At 42.9% G+C, this 26,611-nt stretch overlaps 1 protein-coding gene across 3 annotated transcripts in view; it reads left to right on the plus strand.

Annotated features, from left to right (window-relative positions):
- pms1 (PMS1 homolog 1, mismatch repair system component) overlaps window positions 1-26,611 on the plus strand; it is a 64,498-nt gene that overhangs the window by 315 nt on the left and 37,572 nt on the right. For all 3 annotated transcript variants that reach the window (XM_021579221.3, XM_021579222.3, XM_036958929.2), the window contains exons 2-9: window positions 558-712; window positions 4,745-4,927; window positions 5,022-5,124; window positions 5,247-5,410; window positions 13,515-13,625; window positions 22,678-22,800; window positions 23,531-23,677; window positions 24,222-25,036. In XM_021579221.3, coding sequence (XP_021434896.3) covers window positions 581-712; window positions 4,745-4,927; window positions 5,022-5,124; window positions 5,247-5,410; window positions 13,515-13,625; window positions 22,678-22,800; window positions 23,531-23,677; window positions 24,222-25,036 — 1,778 coding nt within the window. In that variant the 5' untranslated portion in view covers window positions 558-580. The remainder of the gene's footprint in view (window positions 1-557; window positions 713-4,744; window positions 4,928-5,021; window positions 5,125-5,246; window positions 5,411-13,514; window positions 13,626-22,677; window positions 22,801-23,530; window positions 23,678-24,221; window positions 25,037-26,611) is intronic.

Below are 26,611 nucleotides of genomic sequence, written 5' to 3' on the forward strand. Positions count from 1 at the left end.
CAAATTAATTGAAGTCCCCCTCCGTTCCGTTTTAACAAACTGTTAGCAACCGAATCTGCGGAATGAAAACACCCTTGCTAGCTAATTTAACCCTAATCAGCCAACCAGTTAGCTAGCAATTGTGTTGTGAGTGACATCTCATTGCACTACAATCAAAGATTGGTATAACTAAACCAAGATAGACCATGGCCTGTCGTTTCCAATTGGAATAGATGAGTCATAGTGGCGTTGCAGCCAAACGAGATCCTATTGGCCCGTTCTTGCAGACGTCTAAATATTTCCGTTCGGGAACGCCTACTCGTGAAATGCGCGTATTCAATAACTCAATTCGACTTTACACTCCTTCTAAACAATGTGATTTTTAACTTTAATCGATGAGAATATTTGCAGATTATAGGCCAAAATCAATCTCGTTTCATCTTCTCCCACTGCCTGCTATATTTGGTAGTGAGTGGAAACGCCAAGTGGATGCTTCATATTTTATATTCCAGTGAAATATATCTCATTGTTCCATCTGTGCTACAATGTCATATCAGTTTTTTTTCTCCATATTGCAGGTGTCCATAAACAGTAACAAATCATGAACCGGCTGCCTGCAGATACCGTGAGGCTTCTGTCCAGCTGTCAGGTCATCACCTCTGTGGTAAACGTGGTGAAGGAGCTGCTGGAGAATTCCTTGGATGCTGGTGCCTTGAGCATCGACATTAAACTGGTAAAATATTATTTTAACCGTTACTGTGACCAGGTAAGCACATGAAAATCACTAATGGCATGTTGAAATTGTCACATTGTAAAGCACATATTTGACTTGTTTTCCCTGGTGAGAATTAGGCCTACTTAAAGGGCAATTGCACCACTTTTCAACCTAATTTTCATTAACTCCAGCACAATGTCTTCATATGTGAAAATATGTTTTTCTACATGGGGTGGCAGGTAGCCTAGTGGTCCGAAGTGTGCACAGTTCCTAAGCAGTCTTAATGAACTTTTATGACTAGAAGGAACTTTTAGTTTGGAATGCAACCCTGCATCCCTGCCATCACAAAATTAATGTTTACGCAATCCAAAAACAGTCCATTATAAATTGCAATCTATCATGATTTGAAAGCTTGCTCTATTGCCAACTTGACTAGCTAAGTTATAAAATACGATCTTAGTGTTAGGCTTTCACAATGCAATTCAGAAAATAGATCGTCATTTTGGTGCGCATAGAAAGGAGTCATGAGTGCATTCAAGTAGGTTTGCCGTGGTAAATTTTAAAAACCAATGGGGTCATTCTGTTCAGAACAACCCAGGGTATGACGGCATGTCATCTTGTAACTGTACATCAAACATAGTTTTCATAAGTTGACACTGTATATGACATGAGTTTGATGATTTGGAAATGTGAAGTGCACATTTGGACTCATGTCTTGCTTTTATGACATCAAAGCAGTATTTATTTTAATACTCAATGTCTCATCTGTCAAAATACATAGTCATCTTAATTTACAGCATTTCATTCTTGTAGACAACAAAAAATGTGCAAAAATTGCCAGGAGGGATCGGGGTAACTTCTTGTTGCTCACAGTGTTCAAATTCAGAACGGCTGTCAGTCAAAACCATACAGCACAGTGAAGCGCAGAGCCAGAGCTCTGACATCATGTATATATGGCATGTTACTGTTTAGCCACTACGTTCCAATTTAGGAGGCTTATAATTGCCCAAATCTGCCATTTTCAACCTATATACGAGAATGAACGTTAAGGGTTACTCCTACCCTGCATTTTTTTTTAGGAACTTGTCTTTTAAATTTTTATTTTACATTTTACCCCTTTTTCTCCCCAATTTTGTGGTATCCAATTGTTTTTAGTAGCTACTATCTTGTCTCATCGCTACAACTCCCGTACGGGCTCGGGAGAGACGAAGGTTGAAAGTCATGCGTCCTCCGATACACAACCCAACCAAGCCGCACTGCTTGTTAACAGAGCGCCATCCAACCCGGAAGCCAGCCGCACCAATGTGTCGGAGGAAACATCGTGCACCTGGCAACCTCGGTTAGCGCACACTGCGCCCAGCCCGCCACAGGAGTCACTGGTGCGCGATGAGACAAGGATTTCCCTACCGGCCAAACCCTCCCTAACCCGGACGACGCTAGGCCAATTGTGCGTCGCCCCACGGACCTCCCGGTCGCGGCCGGTTACGACCGGTTACGACAGAGGACCTTGTCTTTTTAACCACAGATCATAGAAATGTTTTCACATACAGTGCAATCGGAAAGTATTCAGATCCCTTGACGTTTTCCACATTTTGATAAGTTACATCCTTATTAAATTTGTGTAAATTTTTACTAAATAAAAAACGGAAATATAACATTTACATAAGTATTCAGACCTTTTACTAAGTACTTTTTTGAAGCACCTTAGGCTCGCTGCAGCCTCCAGTCTTCTTGGGTATGACGCTACAAGCTTGGCACACCTATATTTGGGGAGATTCTCTCATTCTTCTCTGCAGATCCTCTCAAGCTCTGTAAAGCTGGATGGGGATCGTTGCTACACAGCTACAGTACCAGTCAAAGTTTGGACACAACTACTCATTCCAGGGTTTTTCTTTATTTGCACTATTTTCTACATAGTAGAATTTAGTAGTAGAAAGACATGAAATAACACATTTGGAATCATGTAGTAAGCAAAAAAAGTGTTAAATCAAAATATATTTTTCAGATTCTTCAAAGTAGCCACCCTTTGCCTTGATGACAGCTTTGCACAGTCTTGGCATTCTCTCAACCAGCTTCATGAGGTAGTCACCTGGTATGCATTTCAATTAACAGGTGTGCCTTGTTAAAAGTTAATTTGTGGACTTTCTTTCCTTAATGCATTTGACCCAATCAGTTGTGTTGTGGAAGGTAGGGGTGGTATACAGAAGATAGCCCTATTTGGTAAAAGACCAAGTCCATATTGTGGCAAGAACAGCTCAAATAAGCAAAGAGAAAAGATGGAGCTCTGGAGCAGGTTTTCAACAAGGATCTCACTGTACTTTGCTCCGTTCATTTTTGCCTCATCCTGACTAGTCTCCCAGTCCTTGTCGCTGAAAAACATCCCCATTGCATGATGCTGCCACCACCATGCTTCATTGTGGGGATGGGGCCAGGTTTCCTCGACGTGACGCTTGGCATTCAGGCCAAAGAGTTCAATCTTGGTTTCAACAGACCAGAGAATCTTGTTTCTCATGTCTGATCGTCTTTAGGTGCCTTTTTGGCAAACTTCAAGTGGGCTGTCATGTGGCTTTTACTGAGGAGTGGCTTCTGTCTGGCCCTCTACCATAAAGGCCTGATTGGTAGAGTGCTGCAGAGATGGTTGTCCTTCTTTACAGTTTTCCCATCTCCACCTCCCTGCCAAGGCCCTTTTCCCCTTATTGCTCAGTTTGGCTTGGCTGCCAGCTCTAGGAAGAGTCTTGGTGGCTCCAAACGTCTTCCATTTAGGAGTGAGAGGGTTTTGGAGACCTTCAATGCTGCAGACATTTTTTTGGTTCCCTTCCCAAGATCTGTGCCTTGACACAATCCTGTCTCGGAGCTCTGTGGACAATTCCTTTGACCTCATGGCTAGGTTTTTGCACTGACATTTACTGTCAACTGTGAGACTTTATTTAGACGTGTGCCTTCCAAATCCATGTCCAATCAATTGAATTTACAACAGGTGGACAATCACTTTGTAGAAACAGCTCAAGGATGATCATTGGAAACAGGATGCACCTGAGCTCAATTTAGAGTCTCATCGCAAAGGGTCTGAATACTTATGTAAATAATGTATTTCTGTTTTTTATTTTGAATACATTTGCAAAAATGTCTAAACCTGTTTTCACTTTGTCATTATGGGGTATTGAGTGTAGATTGCTGAGGAAAATACATTATTTGGTCCATTTTAGAATAAGGCTATAATATAACAATGTGGAGAAAGTCTAGGAGTATGAGTACTTTCCGAAGGCACTGTATGTTTGCAATGGTTTTGTGTTGGAGATGATGAATGAGGTTGAAAAGTGGCAGAATTGCCCTTTTTAAGGTATGCTGTTTAACCTGTCATGATAAAATGAATAGCTAGCAACACACACTGTCTCCAACTCCCAATTACTGTCTGAAATGGTTGTAGTGTACTCATGGTCATGTCATCTGAATTCCTAAGATATTTTCCCATTTCGAGTGGGCTCAGCTCACCTGCTCTCAGTGTGAGCTTGTTTTTCTTGGCATGGCGGAATACTTGAGTTCACTCTCATCAATGCAGTCTTTGCCCACTTCAAAGCCATTTCTTAATGAGCTGTCAGCAGTAATACTTTCAGGCAGCACAGCCAGCCTCTGAGGACATAGTGAAGCTTTTTTATTGGACTAATATTTCTAACTCTTCTCCTATATTGCCAAGAGGGAAGCAAATCCACTTATGAAGAGGAAGACATTTTTCCGGAACTGTGAACAACACATCGTCAATATCAAATGCCTCCAAGCATCTAGCACATCTAGCCTGTATGGAAGGAAGCTAATGTTTTATTGAAGCACAATTGATTATTTTCTTGTACTTCCTCCTCTTGAATTGGAAACTAAGCTGCAGTGGACACTAAAATATGATCAGATCAACCCACAAAATGTACTTTTAAGATCTTAGGTGTTAATAGGACCCAAAACTAAATCTGCTTTTGAGAGACTTTTGAAGGGACTACACTGAACTAACTACAATTTCTTATGAACTGCATTCTGTTTTTTGTTTATGTCATGTCTTAGGAGAATTATGGTTTTGATCGAATAGAAATCAGAGACAATGGCTCTGGCATCAAAGCTGCTGATACTGCTGTGATGGCTGTGCAACACTACACCTCTAAGATCTGCAGCCACGATGACCTGGAGCACCTGGCAACATATGGCTTCAGAGGAGAGGCCCTGGGCTCTATCTGCGCTGTGGCAGAGGTCAGATATATCTGTCTTTTAGACAATTCTGCTCCAAAAAGTCAAAAGCGGAACTAAGTAGCTGTGATAGATTTGTCCCATTGACTCCCACCAGGTAGCTGTCACGACAAAGACGTCAGAGGACGACGTCGGGACCCAATACACGCTTGACCTCACGGGAAGTGTTGTTTCCCAGAAGCCCTCTCACCTAGGGCAAGGTTTGGCTTTTTCCTTTTTACTGAAACGGACGATCCATTCCGTCCGATTCCAGCAATATTTATTATGTATACTTGACAGAGAGAAATGTTATGGGTAGACTTGAGCTTTGATGTCTTTTCAGGTACCACAGTCTGTGCGCTGAAGTTGTTTAAGAATCTCCCAGTGAGGAGGCAGTACTATGCCAACACGAAGAAGTGCAAGGAGGAGTTGAAGAAGGTGCAGGACCTGCTCATGGCCTATGCCATTATAAAACCAGAGCTGAGACTCACCCTCACTCACAATAAGGTACAACTTCTTTCTCATTATTTATGAATCTTATACTTCTTACCACAAGGTGTCCTCATCTGTCTGTATATTCCATGAAACCAATCCCTGCATACCACCTCCCAATAATCACTGTTTAGAGTGTCGATAATGCTGTGTGTGATTTGATACGTTAGTGGTGTCTCGATGGGACTTAAAATGGTAGATCATCTTATTCCAGGGATGTGTTTCTCTCCGTACAAACACAATTCGATACACATCTTGTTACATGGGCTCCGATACCATACAGGTACGATACTTTTAGTTTGAAACGATTGGCTCTGTCTCAGCTGACTTCTGAGCTGTGTGTTTTGTATGATGTAGTGTGTGAGCTGAGCCATAGGGCAGACTGAGCATCTACCACAATCAGATGAGGGGGGCAATTGATCTGAAATTCTCATCACCCAGTGATTTAACTTGTCATATATAAGATCAAATTGTTTTGAGCTAGTAATATGTCATTTGGAAATGAGCAATGACCTACATAGCCAATTAATACACTGCTAAAAAAAATAAAGGGAACACTAAAATAACACCTCTTAGATCTGAATGAATGAAATATTCTTAAGTACTTTTTTTCTTTACATAGTTGAATGTGCTGACAACAAAATCACACAAATTTATCAACCCATGGAGGTCTGGATTTGGAGTCACACTCAAAATTAAAGTGGAAAACCACACTACAGGCTGATCCAACTTTGATGTAATGTCCTTAAAACAAGTCAAAATAAGGCTCAGTAGTGTGTGTGGCCTCCACGTGCCCGTATGACCTCCCTACAACGCCTGGTCATGCTCCTGATGAGGTGGCGGATGGTGGTCTCCTGAGGGATCTCCTCCCAGACCTGGACTAAAGCATCCGCCAACTCCTGGACAGTCTGTGGTGCAACGTGGCGTTGGTGGATGGAGCGAGACATGATGTCCCAGATGTGCTCAATTGGATTCAGGTCTGGGGAATGGGCGGGCCAGTCCATAGCATCAATGCCTTCCTCTTGCAGGAACTGCTGACACACTCCAGCCACATGAGGTCTAGCATTGTCTTGCATTAGGAGGAACCCAGGGCCAACCGCACCAGCATATGGTCTCACAAGGGGTCTGAGGATCTCATCTCGGTACCTAATGGCAGTCAGGCTACCTCTGGCGAGCACATGGAGGGCCGTGCGGCCCCCCCAAAGAAATGCCACCCCACACCATGACTGGCCCACCGCCAAACCGGTCATGCTGGAGGATGTTGCAGGCAGCAGAACGTTCTCCACGGCGTCTCCAGACTCTGTCACGTCTGTCACATGTGCTCAGTGTGAACCTGCTTTCATCTGTGAAGAGCACAGGGCGCCAGTGGCGAATTTGCCAATCTTGGTGTTCTCTGGCAAATGCCAAACGTCCTGCACGGTGTTGGGCTGTAAGCACAACCCCCACCTGTGGACGTCGGGCCCTCATACCACCCTCATGGAGTCTGTTTCTGACCGTTTGAGCAGACGCATGCACATTTGTGACCTGCTGGAGGTCATTTTGCAGGGCTCTGGCAGTGCTCCTCCTTGCACAAAGGCGGAGGTAGCGGTCCTGCTGCTGGGTTGTTGCCCTCCTACGGCCTCCTCCACGTCTCCTGATGTACTGGCCTGTCTTCTGGTAGCGCCTCCATGCTCTGGACACTACGCTGACAGACACAGCAAACTTTCTTGCCACAGCTCGCATTGATGTACCATCCTGGATGAGCTGCACTACCTGAGCCACTTGTGTGGGTTGTAGACTCCGTCTCATGTTAGCACTAGCGTGAAAGCACCGCCAGCATTCAAAAGTGACCAAAACATCAGCCAGGAAGCATAGGAACTGAGAAGTGGTCTGTGGTCACCACCCGAAGAACCACTCCTTTATTGGGGGTGTCTTGCTAATTGCCTGTAATTTCCACCTGTTGTCTATTCCATTTTCACAACCCCATGTGAAATGTATTGTCAATCAGTGTTGCTTCCTAAGTGGACAGTTTGATTTCACAGAAGTGTGATTGACTTGGAAGTACATTGTGTTGTTTAAGTGTTCCCTTTATTTTTTTGAGCTGTGTATAACACAGCTTTGGATTTCACCCCTGTCACAAAAGCGAATGTTTTTGACCGTTTTGGAACTTTACGGAGGAGAGCTGCTCTCTTCTCCCGTTCAGACCAGTGCAGCTCACAAAAATGATTGCTGTCCTTGTTATGAAATGACACTTTTACCCTGTTCATGTAATGACTGAGAAAAAACACTATTAGCAGTAACATGTTCAATCAGCGAGATGTGAATTGTGTCCACCCCGGTAGCCCACACAGCTCTACCGGTAAAACCAAAATTTTCTACAGCGCATTTGGTAACAATGACCCGTCCCGCATTAAAGCCTATGATTTTAATATTGTGAAAGCCATTTTACATCTGAACATCTGAATGCTGAAGGTGCAGCACAGGTGTAGCCTACGAATATTAGAACAGGGATAGGGTAGGCCTAGCTACCTCACAGCTGCTCACGCCATTGAGTCTCCCGCACTGTGCGCACATCTGACTTGTAGATCAGTGTCATACGCATGTACAGTGTCTTCAGAAACCATTCATACCCCTCGACTTATTCCATATTTTGTTGTGTTACAGCCAGAGTTCAAAATAGATTACATTAATTTTTTTCTCACCCATCTGCATACAATACCCCATAATGACAAAGTAAAAACAAGTTTCTTGACATTTGTGCAAATTTATTGAAAATGAAATACAGAAATGTAACTTACACTGAACAAAAATATAAACGCAACATTCAACAATTTCAAAGATTTTACTAAGTTACAGTTCATATAAAGGAATCAGTCAAATGAATTTAGGTCATTAGACCCTCATCTATGGATTTCACATGACTGGGAAGATGGGTATGCATGTGTTGGTCACAGATGCCTTATTAAAAAAATAAAAGGTAGGGGTGTAGATCAGAAAAACAGTTCGCATCTGGGGTGTCGCGCTGCATTGGTCACATCTCTTGTTGCATAGAGTTGATCAAGCTGTTGATTGTGGCCTGTGGAATGTTGTCCCACTCCTCTTCAACGGCTGTGCGAAGTTGCTGGATATTAGTGGGAACTGGAACACACTGTTATACACCTCAATCCAGAGCATCCCAAACATGCTCCTTGGGTGGGAACATGTCTGGTAAGTATGCAGGCCATGGAAGAACTGGGGCATTTTTAGCTTCCAGGATTTGTGTACAGATCCTTGCGACATGGGGCCGTGCATTATCATGCTGGAACGTGATGATGGCGGCGGATGAATGGTACAACAATGGGCCTCAGGATCTCGTCACAGTATCTCTGTGCATTCAAATTGCCATCAATAAAATGCAATTGTGTTCGTTGTCCGTAGTTTATGCCTGCCCATACCATAACCGCACCGCAACCATGTGGCAAACCACTCGCTCACACAATACCATACACGCTGTCTGCCATCTGACCGGTACAGTTGAAACCGGGATTCATCTGTGAAGAGCACACTTCTCCAGCATGCCAGTGGCCATTGAAGTTTAGCATTTACTTACTTACTGACTTTATTGTCCCCATGGGGAAATTTTGTTGCAGTGTCATGTACACATTTAAAGTGGCGTTTAAATACAAAACAAAATTGACAGTACAACTTTCATAACAGTTACATACCAATTAAAGTCCGGAAGTAGTTCAAAGTCCGGGTACAGGGGGTGGCTTGGGTCTAAAATGATTTTGTGAGCCTTGCGGAGGGCCCATCCAGGCCTGTCTGTTTGACTCCTTCATTTGCCAAATGAAGTCGGTTACAATGCATATCTGCAGTCAATTCAAGACATTGAGGACGACGAGTTCGCAAATGAGCTTCCCTGTGACAATTTGTGCAGGAATTCTTTGGTTGTGCAAACCCAAAGTTTCATAAGCTGTCCGGGTGGCTGGTCTCAGATGATCCCGCAGGTGAAGAAGCCAGATGTGGAGGTCCTTGGCTGGTGTGGTTACACGTGGTCTGCGGTTGTGAGGCCGGTTAGACGTAATGTCAAATTCTCTAAAATGACGTTGGAGGGGGCTTATGGTAGAGAAATTAACATTCAATTCTCTGACAACACCTCTGATGGGCATTCCTGCAGTCAGCATGCCAATTACACACTCCCTCAACTTTAAACATCTGTAATGATCATGCTAATTTAATACGTTTCTTGATATGCCACACCTGTCAGATCAAATGGTATTGATCACATACACATGTTTAGCAGATGTTATTGCGGGTGTAGCGAAATGTTTGTTTCTAGCTCTGACAGTGCAGTAATATCTAACAAGTAATATCTAAACATTTCACAACATATACCCAATACACACACATCTAAGTAAAGGAATGATGAATTAAGAATATATAAATATTTGGACGAGCAATATCAGAGCGACAGACTAAGATACAGTATATACATATGAGATGAGTAATGCAAGATATGTGAACATTATTAAAGTGACTAGTGTTCGATTTATTAAAGTGGCCAGTGATTTGGATTATCTTGGCAAAGGAGAAATACATGCATGGAACATTTTCTGGGATCTTTTATTTCAGACGAGCACGCACTTCTGTCATAATTTTGCTTTGATTGGCTTGTTAAGGATCATATCACCTTAACCGACACCCACTACAATTTGCATACTGCCCCAACAGATCCAGGGATGACGCAAACACAATGCACACTGCCCTGTCCCATCTGGACAAGAGGAATACCTACCTACCTATGTAAGAATGCTGCTCATCAACTACAGCTCAGCTTTCAATACAATAGGGCCCTCCAAGTTCATCACTAAGCTCGGGGCCCTGAGTCTGAATCCTGCCCTGTGCAACTGGGTCCTGGACTTTCTGACGGCCGACCCCAGGTGGTGAAGTTAGGCAACAACACCTACTCTACGCTGCTCCTCAACATAGGGCCCCACAAGGGTCCCGAGGCCCACTGTTATGCCATTCATCCGTCGCCATCACCTGTTTCAGCATGATAATACATGACCCCATGTCACAAGGATCTGTACACAATTCCTGGAAGCTAAAAATGGCCCATTGTGACCCAATGAGCATGTTTGGGATGCTCTGGATTGACATGCAAGACTGCATGTTCCAGTTCCCGCCAATGTCCAGCAACTTCACACAGCCATTGAAGAGGAGTGGGACAACATTCCACAGGCCACAATCAACAGCCTGATCAACTCTATGCGAAGGATATGTCTCGCTGCATGTGGCAAATGGTCACACCAGATACTGACTGGTTTTCTGATACACGCCTCTACTTTTTTAAAGGGATCTGTGACCAACGAATGCATATCTGTATGTAAAATCCATAAATTAGGGCCTAATGAATTTATTTCAATTTACTGATTTCCTTTATATGAACTGTAACTGTATTCAAATCTTTGAAATTGTTGCATGTTTTTTTTTATATATATACAGTGCCTTGCGAAAGTATTCGGCCCCCTTGAACTTTGCGACCTTTTGCCACATTTCAGGCTTCAAACATAAAGATATAAAACTGTATTTTTTTGTGAAGAATCAACAACAAGTGGGACACAATCATGAAGTGGAACGACATTTATTGGATATTTCAAACTTTTTTAACAAATCAAAAACGGAAAAATTGGGCGTGCAAAATTATTCAGCCACCTTAAGTTAATACTTTGTAGCGCCACCTTTTGCTGCGATTACAAAAAGTCGCTTGGGGTATGTCTATCAGTTTTGCACATCGAGAGACTGACATTTTTTCCCATTCCTCCTTGCAAAACAGCTCGAGCTCAGTGAGGTTGGATGGAGAGCATTTGTGAACAGCAGTTTTCAGTTCTTTCCACAGATTCTCGATTGGATTCAGGTCTGGACTTTGACTTGGCCATTCTAACACCTGGATATGTTTATTTTTGAACCATTCCATTGTAGATTTTGCTTTATGTTTTGGATCATTGTCTTGTTGGAAGACAAATCTCCGTCCCAGTCTCAGGTCTTTTGCAGACTCCATCAGGTTTTCTTCCAGAATGGTCCTGTATTTGGCTCCATCCATCTTCCCATCAATTTTAACCATCTTCCCTGTCCCTGCTGAAGAAAAGCAGGCCCAAACCATGATGCTGCCACCACCATGTTTGACAGTGGGGATGGTGTGTTCAGGGTGATGAGCTGTGTTGCTTTTACGCCAAACATAACGTTTTGCATTGTTGCCAAAAGGTTCAATTTTGGTTTCATCTGACCAGAGCACCTTCTTCCACATGTTTGGTGTGTCTCCCAGGTGGCTTGTGGCAAACGTTAAACAACACTTTTTATGGATATCTTTAAGAAATGGCTTTCTTCTTGCCACTCTTCCATAAAGGCCAGATTTGTGCAATATACGACTGATTGTTGTCCTATGGACAGAGTCTCCCACCTCAGCTGTAGATCTCTGTAGTTCATCCAGAGTGATCATGGGCCTCTTGGCTGCATCTCTGATCAGTCTTCTCCTTGTATGAGCTGAATTTTTAGAGTGACGGCCAGGTCTTGGTAGATTTGCAGTGGTCTGATACTCCTTCCATTTCAATATTATCGCTTGCACAGTGCTCCTTGGGATGTTTAAAGCTTGGGAAATCTTTTTGTATCCAAATCCGGCTTTAAACTTCTTCACAACAGTATCTCGGACCTGCCTGGTGTGTTCCTTGTTCTTCATGATGCTCTCTGCGCTTTTAACGGACCTCTGAGACTATCACAGTGCAGGTGCATTTATACAGAGACTTGATTACACACAGGTGGATTGTATTTATCATCATTAGTCATTTAGGTCAACATTGGATCATTCAGAGATCCTCACTGAACTTCTGGAGAGAGTTTGCTGCACTGAAAGTAAAGGGGCTGAATAATTTTGCATGCCCAATTTTTCAGTTTTTGATTTGTTAAAGTTTGAAATATCCAATAAATGTCGTTCCACTTCATGATTGTGTCCCACTTGTTGTTGATTCCTCACAAAAAAATAGTTTTATATCTTTATGTTTGAAGCCTGAAATGTGACAAAAGGTCGCAAAGTTCAAGGGGGCCAAATACTTTCGCAAGGCACTCCAGACTCTGACATTGCTCATTCTTTTGGGGTTTGTGTGTGGTTTTGTTAGGTATTACTGCACTGTTGGAGCTAGATACAAAAGCATTTCACTGAACATCTGCAAATAGTGTACGCCGCCAATACAATTTGATTTTGAGATTCAGTTTCAGTCAGTGGCCACTTGGAATAAAATAATAGGGGAGGGAGTCAGAGGAGTTACTCGACCGCCGTATACTTTTCATTGAAATCACTCCGAGATCATCAAGGGAGGAGTGTGTCCCCATTTCATGGCATTAGCACTTGGGAGACATATCCTGTATCCCGAACTTTGCACTTCAGCCTGTGTTGGGTTTCATGGCTTCTCCAAGTGCTTTTTACGGGAGTGATCCGTTTACAGTCACTAAATAGCATATTTCATTGCATAGACGTGTGCTGCTGCGGGCAGCATGCTTACAGAAATCAACACCCTGGAGATGTACTCGTTGGTGGACACCAATGACAGGGCCACCCGTGGGTGTGAATGTGTTTGCTTTTTCTCCTGGACTACTTTCCTCTCATACATCTGACACGAAGGAAAATCTGAGGAATCCGTGCCTCGGTGGAGGTTGCACAGTGATGAGGAAGATTGTGTAACCTTGTGGCCACTGTGGTCAACTTTCATTATGCAGTGCACATTGATCCATTGGGTTGAATAATATGCTCAGACAACATGCTGATTTTGAGAATGTGAACTAGTGTCTGTTTTACAAGCTCCAAGGTGCTAGCACAGACTCACTGATTCAGTAGAACTGCTCTCACAGTATGTGACCTAACATATGCACCAGTGTTCACTAACTTGTTCTCTAGCCTTCCCCAAACCCCCTGGTCTGGTTCAGGTCTTTCTGGAACAGTTGACACCATAAACCTCTCTCTTAGCCCCTCTTGTGCCACCACACAGGTAAGGGAAGTGCTACAGGAGAGGCTTTGACTGGTGGTCAGCGTCTACTGTCTTGATTTCGAGATCCGGCAGGTGGTCTTTTTTTAGCCAGACTGAAAATAAGCTGCTACGTGTTGTTGCAGGTGGTGTTGTGGCAGAAGGCCAAGGTGTCCGATCACAGGATGGCTCTCATGGCTACACTGGGGCCCAACGCTGTGGCCCACCTGCTCCCCGTCCACCATCAACAACCAGAGGTCAGTAAAACACTCACACCAGCATCACTCTGTCATGGGACTGGTTCAACCAAACCGGTAATCATAGATAAAACGCTTCTGTCGTACTACAATAATGCAATTTAACTATGCTAAATAAGTGAAAAACAGAAATTGGATATAAAAATTCTACAACACCGCTTAGGACCAACGTTGTTGGCCTTACCCCAGAAACTTCCCATCTGTTTTGATTGAACCCTCTTTCGAGTGGCTATCATAATGTAGTCTCAACATGGAATTGGATCAAGCAAAGCTACACATTAGCCACAGTCAAGGGCTTTAATGTTATACCTCAGTCCTGAAATATGTGAGCAGGTGGCTGTTCTTGGAGGTGTCCACACAGAGCTTGACTTAAACATTGCTGGTTTTGCGGTACTGTCCCCTCCTGCAGTGGTCAATGACACCAATTACTATTTTATTGACTTCTGTATCTCCCAAAAGTACACATCACAGTCACTTTAAAAAACATTTGTGTATATTTTTTTACAATAAGTGCCCTGCCTCCAAAATAGAAAAAGAGGACATGTGGAAAAGGAGCACCATTTGGCTCAAATGACGTGTGATGCAAATGGAAGGGGCAATCATGAAGCGATACACCATAACTGTCTTTACAAGAAAAGGCCATTCGAACCCTTGTGACAAATGTGGCACTGAATTAAATTCGAAGAGATTGTGTGACCCCCGTGGTGCATGTGGATGGCCCAGTGTCATAGAGAGACATGGCACGGCTGCACTGGCACCCAGCCACTCGTCCTCCCACTGCCCTCCAGTCTTGGCCAACACCAAGTTTCCCCAGAGACCCTCTCTCCATATCCTGGGTGTGTTCCACAGTGCATGGACCTTGCTCTGGATGGTGGTGGTTCAGCTGCAGAACGGACAGGTCCACCATGTTTGTGACTGACTGCAAGTGAGAAATACTAGACAGCAAGCTTGGTAAATGACTGCACCAAGAACTCCTGATTTCAAGCCAGTATAGGATGTTGGTTGGCTGTTCGGCAGCTACGTCTATGCCCTTTTTCTCCTTGTGTGAGATTTGCTTTGTTGCTGGTAATTGAGTTGGCTGTGGAGCGGTAACTTTCTGCTTTGTCATTGTAGGTGTTGTGTGGCTGCTACCTGCCGTGCATCTCTCGGCTAATGTGGCCTGACAGAAGTCCCTTTCCCTTGTTTGCTTTTGTTGTTGTTTTTCAGCAGGACTCTGGGTCCTAGTTATGAGAAGGACCATTGGCCTTTGTCCTCCCGGTAGCAATGAAAGAACGCTTATTGGCTCCCCCTTCATTTGCCGAAGCTTAGCGATCACGGAATCCAGTTCATAGATTCTGGAAAGTTGATGTAGGGGCCATGCCTCTTGTGGAACAAAATGTGACGCTCATTTTGGCAACGTGACAACACACAACCATGCCCTTTGGTGCAAAGGTACCATTGGTGCTCCCATAACTTGACCTAATTAGATAATGAGCAGAACAAGAGGAAACCACATGTACACTAAAGTTCAAAAGTTTGGGTTCACTTAGAAATGTCCTTGTTTTTGAAAGAACACATTTTTTGGTCCATTAAAAGAACAAAAAATTGATCAGAAATGCAATGTAGACATTGTTAATGTTGTAAATGACTATTGTAGCTGGAAATGGCAGAATTTTTTTATTTTTATGGAATATCTACATAGGTGTACAGAGGCCCATTATCAGCAACCATCTGTGTTCCAATGGCACGTTGTGTTAGCTAATCCAAGTTTAGCATTTTAAAAGGCTAATTGATCATTATTAGAAAGCCCTTTTGCAATTATGTTAGCACAGCTGAAAACCTTTGTGCTGATTTTAAAGAAGCAATAACACTGGCCTTCTTCAGACTAGTTGAGTATCTGAAGCATCAGCATTTGTGGGTTCGATTACAGGCTCAAAATGGCCAGAAACAAAGACCTTTCTTCTGAAACTCATCAGTCTATTCTTGTTCTGAGAAATAAAGGCTATTCCATGCGAGAAATTGCCAAGAAACGGAATATCTCGTACAACGCTGTGTACTACTCCCTTCACAGAACAGTGCAAACTGTCTCTAACCAGATTAGAAAGAGGATTGGGAGGCCCCGGTGCACAACTGAGCAAGAGAACAAGTACATTAGTGTCTAGTTTGAGAAACCGATGCCTCACAAGTCCTCAACTGGCAGCTTCATTAAATAGTACCCGCAAAACACCAGTCTCAACGTAAACAGTGAAGCGGCGACTCCGGGATGCTGGCCTTCTAGGCAGAGTTGCAAAGAAAAAGCCATATCTCAGACTGGCCAATAAAATGAAAAGATGAGGATGGGCAGAAGAACATAGACTGGACAGAGGAACTCTGACTAGAAGGCCAGCATCCCGGATTTGCCTCTTCACTGTTGACGTTGAGACTGGTGTTTTGCGGGTTCTATTTAATGAAGCTGCCAGTTGAGGACTTTTTTTTAATCAGGACATTTTTCAGCTGTGCTAACATAATTACAAAAGGGTTTTCTAATGATCAAATTGCCTTTTTTACAATGCTAAATTTGGATTAGCTAACACAACGTGCCATTGGAACATGGGAGTGATGGTTGCTGATAATGGGCCATTGTACGCCTATGTAGATATTCCATTAAAAATCAGCTGTTTCCAGCTACAATAGTAATTTACAACATTAATAATGTCTACACTGTATTTATGATAAATTCGATGTTATTTTAATGGACAGAATGTGCTTTTTTTTCAAGAACTAAGACATTTCTAAGTGACCACAAACTTTAGAACGGTAGTGTACGTGCAAATCCACAAATGGCATTGCATCAATGAACTGGCTTTTCATTTACTATGTGTTACGTTATGAAAAGTTTTGCATTGCTCATTAAAATGAGCAGTGTGCCGATCTAAAACCAAAACAATGTGTCCCTGGAACTACATCTTTCATGTGTGAGGATAGTGTGTTGTTTTGTGGTACCACATTACATATAGCTCAGCTACATCGATAGCTTTGCAATAACATTAGCCTTAGGTCTGGCTCATGAAACTCATTATCCAGTTAAGGATATGTTTTTGTCTATCAATTTGGATTTTTTTCTCAACATTCTTAGAATGTCCTATAGACCCACCTTTTTAATTTATGCGGTGAGAGGTCTGCTTGAGTAATCAGTCATTAGCCAGGGAGAGATGATCACTCATCGGGTAGGAAACCAAGCCAAGATGTGTTCCAGTTCCGCGCTCATGGGTGTGACACGTGCAGACAGACTGGGGAACACAGCCAGGCCTGCTGCTCAGGTCACCTGAGAAAAGTTTGACTCAATCTTAGGACCCTGGTCTGTGTCAATCCTAGGACCTCTGTTTTTCAGATTTAGGTAGGTTGTCTTGCGGATTTCATATCTCAGACAGTTTTCACTTGGTTTGTTTAGTTATTTTCCCTTTAACTTGGTGCCTGCTATATTTAACTATTTCATCTTTGGCAAGACATTGTTTGACTTAAATTTTTTTTTTTTTTTAAATGTACCCTCTTTTTCTCCCCAATTCCGTGGTATCCAATTGTTAGTAGTTACTATCTTGTCTCATCGTTGCAACGAAGGTCGAAAGCCATGCGTCCTCCGAAACACAACCCAACCAAGCTTCACTGCTTCTTAACACACAGCGGACATCCAACCCGGAAACCAGCCGCACCAATGTGTCGGAGGAAACACCGTGGACCTGGTTAGCGTGCACTGCGCCCGGCCCACCACAGGAGTCGCTGGTGCGCGATGAGACAAGGATATCCCTACCGGCCAAACCCTCCCTAACCCGGACGACGCTAGGCCAATTGTGCGTCATCCCCATGGACCTCCTGGGCCCGGCCGGCTGCGACAGAGCCTGGGCTCGAACTCAGAGTTTCTGGTGGCACAGGCTGTTTGACATATTTTGTATAAAAATGTACTCATTGTCACTCCTTGATTGAGTGGACGCATCGAGGCTTAGCTGTAAGTGTGTCAACGAGTATCTGCGGGGAACCTGGGTCAGTTTTTTTCTGTACTACTTTTGTAATTACGAGATCGGGGTCCTGTGGCAGTGAACACTGCTGCCAATGAGGCCCAGATTACCTCTACACAACTGTGCCTCGAATAACCAAGCTCATTCATGGCCAGGTAGTCTGTGGGCAGGATCACCTGCATCAAAGTAATTGACAAATATTTTAATGGAAAAGTATAGGCTGTTAAGGTTTCAATGCCAGTAATTAGAGTTTGTTAAAACTCCAATTATATGGCCCTAATGCTTGTTAATTTAGAATTGTTTGCCTGAGTTATGCAGTACACCGTGGATAAGTTGAGTAATTTGGAGTTGGTCCTCTTTTCACCAACACTTTTGTCTATCACATGCCACCAACAGAAACTGTTTCCTAGAATTAAGAAGCTTGGAAACAGCAGTTTGATGTCATTGGTTGTCCAAACAGTTTTCAAGTGTGAACACGTGATGTTTCTTTTGAATAAAAAAGTCCTTAAAGGGATATTTCACCCAAATTACAAAATGACTTTGGTTTCCTTACCCTGTAAGCAGTCTATGGACCAGGTATGGCAGCAAGCCATGCTTTTGTTTAGTTTCCCTTAGCACTGTTTCCACTTTCTAATGTTTTAGCATTTGTGGCAGAAATCCCATTCAAGTCATGGGACCGATATGGGCATTTTTCATGTATTATGTCCAAATCATCTGAAATGATCTAAAATTGATTGTGAAGCTCAACAAAGGCACTTATAGATGATTTGAACATGTGAGAAAAATGTTAATCTCAGTCCCATGACTTGAATGGGATTTGTGCCACAAATGCCAAAGAGTTAGCATATGGAAACTGGCCCAGGGAAACTAAACCAAAGCATGGATTGCTGTCATGCCTTGTTCAAAGATAGACATAGGAAACTAATATGTAATTTGGCTGAACTATCCCTTTAAAGATGTGAAATCGTTAAGGATCTGGCATGAATCAATTTGAAAGTGTACTTTTTTAAAATCTCAAAGTCCCTGAGACTAGATTGTTCAAAGACTTGGTTTTAAGTAATTTTTAAGATTTTGGCGTGAGATGTTAAACATTCTAATGTTGGGTAACTGATTTTTGGTTAGAAAACACTAATGTAAGCGGTATTTTTTTAGTTTGTTGCCCTAGCACTACACTGCTGATTCACGTAATCAACTCATCAACAAGCTTTGATTATTTGAATCAGCTGTGTAGTGCTAGGGCAAAAACCAAAACGCGCTGGCCTAGGTAAACAAAAAAAGCATAGACTGTCTCTCCTTGTCTATAGAAGGAAACAAATAAGTATGTTTTTAATTTGGCTGAACTGTACCTTTTAAAAAAAAAAAAAAAAAAAAGTACAAATATTTTTACATGGTATTTAAATTACAGATGCATTGTAAGTACAGTATCGGTACATATTGTTACAAATTATGCAAAAAGCATGTTTATTACATAGTTGCTGTAGTTAATGCGTACATTACATCATGATGATAGAAAAACAAATTATCATCAAATGAGTACTACTAACAGATTTAAATTACTTTTGCCCAAGGGATCCATGGAATATGTTTAAACTGTGTACTATTACTCATCTACAATACATGTTCATATCACTGGCCAACATGGGCCTGGGAGGCTCTGAGACATTGGTATCCACAGTACTTCACCAATTATACATTTTTCGACTCAGTACTTTAAATGCACTGTAATATAAGCTTAAAAACAGCAATGCTTTCTTTCTGCCTCATGGCAAAATGTGTAGAATTGCAGGATATTAGCTTGAAAAATGAAAAAATTCCTTTGTCATGCTAAGAGGCTAGCCTTTAAGTGTTATTAACCCAGGGGGTGAGACTAGGCTCGTCCAGCTGTGCACTGAAGACGTTATAGTAGAACTCCTTGTAGGGCTAGGCGATATTGAATTAATTAGATTGTGTTAAAACAAATTTGAATTAATGTTCCAAATGCCTGTATCGCAAGAATTTAGTATTTTTTTTTTCTACTTCTGTTTTTGAGTGTTTGTCTTTTTGGTCTCGTCTCCTTCATTCCTTCTGTACTGTGCATGTTCCCACTCGCACACAGACGCCAAGCCCCTCCCCCACAATAACAATGCAAATAAATATTACTTATTTCTCTCTGAATACAAGCAGTTTCAACTTGCTATTTGCATTTGAGGTTTAGTTCAACATAATCGGTCATATGGACCCTCACCCTTCATTTGGCAAATCCAACCATAATTCTATCCTGATTCCTGCTTACAAGCAAAAACTAAAGCAGGAAGTATCAGTGATTCGCTTGGTACGGAAGTGGGCAGATGATGCGTATGCTACACTACAGGACTGTTTTGCTAGTACAGACTGGAATATGTTCCAGGATTCATCCAATGGCATTGAGGACTATACCACTTCAGTCTTCCGGCTTCATCAATAAGTGCATCGACGATGTTGTCCCAACAGTGACCCTACATACATTTCCCAACCAGAAGCCATGGATTACAGGCAACATCCACACCGAGCTGAAGGCTAGAGCTGCCGCTTTCAAGGAGCCTGACACTAATCCGGACGCTTATAAGAACTCCCGCTATGCTTTCCGATGAACCATCATACAGGCAAGGCGTCAATAAAATACTAGGATTGAATCCTGCTACACTGGCCTGATGCTTGTCGGATGTGGCAGGGCTTGAAAAATATTAACGACTACAAAGAGACACCCAGCGGCGAGCTGCCCAATGACGCGAGCCTGCCAGACGAGCTAAATGCCATTTATGCTCGCTTCGAGGCAAGCAACACTGAAGCATGCATGAGCGCACCAGCTGTTCCAGATGACTGTGTGATCACGCTCTCCGTAGCCGATGTGAGTAAGACCTTTTAAACAGCTCAACATTCACAAAGCCGTGGGGCCAGACAGATTACCAGGACGTGTACTCAAAGCATGCGAGGACCAACTGGCAAGTGTCTTCACTGACATTTTCAACCTCTTCCTGGCCGAGTCTGTAATACCTGCATGTTTCAAACAGACCACCATAGTCCCTGTGCCCAAGAAAGCGAAGGTAACCTGCCTAAATGAATACCGCCCCGTAGGACTCACGTCGGTAGCCACAAAGTGCTTTGAAATGTTGGTCATGGCTCACATCAGCACCATCGTGCCGGAAAACCTAGACCACTCCAATTCGCATACCGCCCCAACAGATCCACAGATGACACAATCACACTCCACACTTCCTTTTCCCACCTGGACAAAAGGAACACATATTTGAGAATGCTGTTCATTGACTACAGCTCAGCGTTCAACACCATAGTGCCCACAAAGCTCATCACTAAGTTAAGGTCCCTGGGACTAAAAACATCCCTCTGCAACTGGATTCTGGAATTTGACGGGCTGCCCCAAGGTGGTAAGGGTAGGCAACAACACATCTGCCACACTGGGACCCCTCAGGGGTGTGTGCTTAGTCTCCTCCTGTACTCCCTATTCACCCACGACTGCATGGCCAAGTATGACTCCAACACCATCATTAAGTTTCCTGACGACATAACAGTGGTAGGCCTGATTTCCGACAACAATGAGACAGCCTATAGGGAGGAGGTTCGAGATCTGACAGTGTGGTCAATAACCTCGCCCTCAACGTGAGCAAGACAAAGGAGATGGTCATGGGCTACAGGAAAAGCCCATAAAATTGTCAGACTCCAGTCACCCAACAAATAGACTGTTCTCTCTACTACAATAAGTCTACTAACCTGTACCCCCTCACATTGACTCGGTACCGGTACCCCCTGTATATAGCCTCGTTATTTTTAATGTGTTTTTCTTTTACTATTTTTACTTAAGAAAATATTTACTAAATAAATTAAACTCTTTCTTGAACTGCATTGTTGGTTGAGGGCTTGTAAGTAAGCATTTCACGGTAAGATCTACACCTGTTGTATTCGGCAAATAAAATTGGGTTATTTGTGATTCAACCACAAAGACCAGGGAGGTTTTTCAGTGCCTTGCAAAGAAGGGCACCCTTTTAATTTTTTCGTTATTTTACCAGGTAAGTTGACTGAGAACACGTTCTCATTTACAGCAACGACCTATGAAGTAGTTAAAGGGAAGAGGAGGGGGATGAATGAGCCAATTGTAAACTGGAGATTATTAGGTGACCATGATGGTTTGAGGGCCAGATTGGGAATTTAGCCAGGACACCGGGGTTAACACCCCTACTCTTATGATATGTGCCATGGGATCTTTAATGACCTCAGAGAGTCAGGACACCCATTTAACGTCCCATCCGAAAGACAGCACCCTAAACAGGGCAGTGTCCTGGGGCATTTATTTATTTATTTTTTAGACCAGAGGAAAGAGTGGCTCCTACTTGCCCTCCAATACCACTTCCAGCAGCATCTGGTCTCCCATCCAGGGACTGACCACGACCAACCCTGCTTAGCTTCAGAAGCAAGCCAGCAGTGGTATGCAGGGTGGTATGCTGCTTACTGAATTGGTAGATGGGTAGATGGTTAAAAAAAAAAAATCAAGCAGACATCGACTATCCATTTGAGCATAGTAACGTTATGAATTACTCTTTGGATGGTGTATCAATATACCCAGTAACTACTCAGTTGTAAGTTTTCACTTTGTCATTATGGGGTATTGTGTGCAGATGGGTGAAAAACAAAATAAATGTAATCAATTTTGATTTCAGACTGTAATGCAACAATGTGGATTAAGTCAAGGGGTACGAATTATTTCTGAAGGCATTGTAATTGTGCGTCAAAGCTTATTTAGAGAGAGGTTTTAAAAATCGATGTGAATCGCCCATAAGTAGGAAAAATTCTAGATATTATTTTTTCGCAAAGCCCTAACTCCCTGTAATACATTTTTATCGCACGAGAGTTGTTCTGATTATGAGGGGGGTCCCTGATGAATTTGCTATCACAAAAGGGAACCCTTGTATTACATTCTACCTGCCTGTGTAATATGCATGTTAATTGGCACTTGGTATGAAGTGAGATCAAAATGTAACTGTAAAAAAAATGTTTTGCACTGATAAATTGTTCCCCAGTTATTATGTTGATTTAATTTCTTTTAACAGATCGTAATTGATGGATTCTTTCCCAGACCTGGTATGGATTGCTCTTTAGCAAGCTCCAGTAACCCCGACAAAACATTTATCTTTGTGAATGATCGACCTGTCCACCAGAAGGATATCCTGAAGGTAAAAACATTTTTTGTATTAATGAAATGTACATATGTTTGTTTGTTTGTTTGTTTGGTTTAGGTAAAGGAAATCAGCAGCCAATGGGATAGAGGTGTTCTATAAACAAGAGCTTTTGAAGTTGCTTGGACAAAATATTTGTTGTCCTGTAATTGTACAGTGTGTATTCACTAGAGCTGGGACGATAAGCCAAACATTATTGATCATACCGATCACTTATCGGTGGCATTTTGTTGATTTAGTTCATTATGATAAGTAGCCTATACTAGAGAAATGTGAAGTTTGAAAATAAATAATTGTTCTAATATGGGTGATTTGTTAATGGGACAATTGATGGCTACAACCATCAAACTATTACTAGTAGTTTTAAGGATAATAAAAACATATATTTTTTAAACAGTGGTACATATTAGTGTTATAAACCTATCATTCTATTATTTTTATCACATCAATTCAGGCACTAGAAGCACACCCAGTAGTATTTTTTATTTTACATAGTCACTCCAGCTGAAGACGACAATGCATACAGAATAAAACCCAAAACCTTATTTTCATTGCAGTCCTCTGAAGTATTACTTTGTCATCGTATAGGCCTGTCTATTATCCCCAATGTAGCTCTCTGTCATTTGATACTGTCACTTTTACAGTGTTGTAGCGTTTACATAACAAAGTGACGCATTGCTCATAGTATCATTGCAGTTCATATACCTTCTTTCTGCTTGACCATCAGGTGGTCCGGCAGCACTTCCTGGCTCAGTACCCGGCAGACTCTGCCCTCAATCGTTATCCCACTGTGATGCTCAATATCACTGTTCCCTCATCCACTGTAGACGTTAACCTGACACCCGACAAGACCCAGATTCTGCTCCAGAACAAGGTGCCGTTTTCTATTATTTTATCAATTTCCTTGCAGACCGGTTGAAAGATTAGAGAACTAAGGGGAAACAGAATATGATGGGGGGTAGTTGCAGAACCAGTTACCAGTCAATTTAGACATTTCGGCTTTCAGACTGATTCAACTGCGAATGTGCAATGCAAGATCCATTTAGAAAATTCACAATTTCCTTACGTGTAGCCTCTGCGGTATAGCAAGGAATCCACGTACTTGCTTTGGCTAGTAAACGTTACGGTCTCTTAACTTTTTAACTTCTCTTAAATGTAACTCCGCAAAACAACAACAACTTGATTTGATTTTATAAAAATAGAAAGTGCTGACCATAAACAGTAAGTTGACAATCAGTTCTGCACCCACCACCATTTGAAATAAGAGGAGCTGACCAGTGCTGTAATTAACCACAGAAATTAAATGAACAGTTACCTGGTTGCACAGCCATTTCCTGTAAAACAGAAAGGGAATAGTGAACAGCATGGGCATTCGTGTGTGTGTGTGTGGTATTTCTCACTGAGACTTTGACTCTCAGGTGGCTGTGCTGGCTGCAGTGGAGACGCTGTTGGTTTCCTTCTATGGCCCTGGGTTGGGGTCTGCCACTGAGGCTCCACCAGTCACTACAGAATATGATGGAGGCAGCGGCCTGCATGCTGCCCCATCACTGGACGACTGTAGGGGAAACGCTGAGTTGGAGGACAGTCTTGCGGAGCACAGTGTCAGAGTGGCCAAAGCTCCATCTGACTGCAGTGATGGCCCTCTATCCAGGGTAGTGGCTGGTGACCAGACAGCAGACACTAGCTCCTCCTCTTCCTCTGAAGACTGGATAGTCAACCTAAATCCAGGGGACTTTGACCTGGCATTTCCACAATTGGAAGATTACATGGCTTCGACCGGCACCGGGACAACAGATCCAGGCACGGCCAAAGGCCTGGAGAGGCTCGACAAACACGACCAAGGTCATGACAAAGGCAAAGATGTTGAGCAGTTATCAGCAGTGAGTTGGAGCCGAGGAACAGCTCTGACAGACCCCTCCACAGGCGAGCCGTTGCAGCCCGTCAAGATCCACCTGGCCACCGGATGGAGCAGTGACCTTGGCCAGGTCAAGGCCAAGGGTCAGAGCAGCCCTGGCAAAAAGGTGTCCAACGCTATAACGGAGAAACGGGCGTCGCTGACGGCCTACGACTTGATCAATAACCGTGCCATGAGGACACCCCTGTCCCCTGCCGCCCTGTTTGAGAGGGAGACCCGGGCATCGGTTCTCCAGGAGAAGCCCACAGCCAGCCTCCAGGACATCACCACTGCCGTGCAGGAGCGATGGAAAAACCTGGGGGAGGAGGACCGAAAAAAGTGGGTTTCCAGACTTCACTTTTGAAGCAGTTGTTTCCATTTGTTATTATTAGCAAGGCAAAAAAAAGAAAGGTTGACCTGTCACTTGCATGTGTAAAATATGGCCCAGGAAATTTTGCTTGGCATATTCATGTTGCTACCCAGACAGAGAATTGTTGAGATGAGCTATGTTTATATTTTCCAGACAACTGAATCTGATTACTAGGTTACATGGTCAATATTTTCCACTGTAAAACAGGTATTCTGCATGATGAAATATCTCCCCTTTTTCCAAAGTATGCCATGCATCTTAGGCACTCAAAAGTATTTTGCTAGTCAGACGCTTAACAGATTTAACTTAATATTCTGTATGTGGACACGCACTGACCCTCTCCTCTGTCTCGCCCGTCTGGTGTGGCTTATTCCTAGTTGAAGACGTCACAAAGATCTTAATCAGCAAGTGCAAAAGATCGGCCACATTTCAGATGCATCAAAAAAGTCTTGATTTATGAATATGTTCTAGTATTTCGATTTGTTGCGTTTTCGACAAATAATAAGATGTAGGCGAACGGAACGGATGATATACACTGTGTATACAAAACATTAAGAACACCTGCTCTTTCCATGACAGACTGACCAGGTGAATCCAGGTGAAAGCTTTGATTCCTTATTGATGTCACTTGTTAAATCCATTTCAACTCGTGTAGATGAAAGGGAGGAGAGACAGGTTAAAGAATTACTTTTAAGCCTTTAGAGAATTGAGACGTGGATTGTTCTGTATGTGCTCCATTCAGAGGGTGAATGGGCAAGACAACCTATTTAAGCGCATTTTGAACAGGGTATGGTAGATGGTGACAGCACACCGGTTTGTCAAGAACTGCAACACTCCTGGGTTTCTCACGCTCAACAGTTTCCCTTGTGTATCAAGAATGGTCCACCACCCAAAGGACATCCAGCATCCCTGTGGGACATTTCAGCACCGTGTGGAGTCCATGCCCCGACGAATTGAGGCTCTTCTGAGGGCAAAATCAGAGTGGTAGTTAATCATGAAACGGGGAGATGTAGCACTAGTGGACTTTTTATTCCTTCGCTGCTGATGTGTGATTGAGGTAGAAATGTTAAGTGTACAATGCATGGCGAAAAGTATGTGGACACCTGCTTGTCGAACATATCATTCCAAAATCATGGGCATTAATATGAAGTTGGTCCCCCCCTTTTGCTGCTATAGTAGGTTCGCTTACATTCCCAGCTAACAAGATGCTTGTTTTTTTTCCCTGTTTCTACCGATGCAATTCATTTGGAAACTGGCCCAGCTTCGTAACTAATCAGCTAACCATTGTCAAACTCTGTAGTTAGTCTGTCAGGCAAGAAAGCAAGAGTTGATTGGAGGAGACTGAGTTTGTGTGTGTGGAATGGGAGGCGTGTAACTGTCACACAATCTTTTTATGGAACCCCTTATTAGGAAGAGAGTATGTGTATGGTTAAGGAAGAATAAAGAGCAGAAGGAAGAGCGAGATTATGTTCCTAACCACAATTGTATCCTATTTGTTGCTCCTCTCCCTCTGTTACTCTAGGTCAGTGTTAGAGAAGGAAGTG

This window comes from Oncorhynchus mykiss, chromosome 22 (assembly GCF_057628025.1).
Source record: "Oncorhynchus mykiss isolate SJ-2025 chromosome 22, ASM5762802v1, whole genome shotgun sequence".
Classification (NCBI taxonomy): Eukaryota; Metazoa; Chordata; class Actinopteri; order Salmoniformes; family Salmonidae; genus Oncorhynchus; species Oncorhynchus mykiss.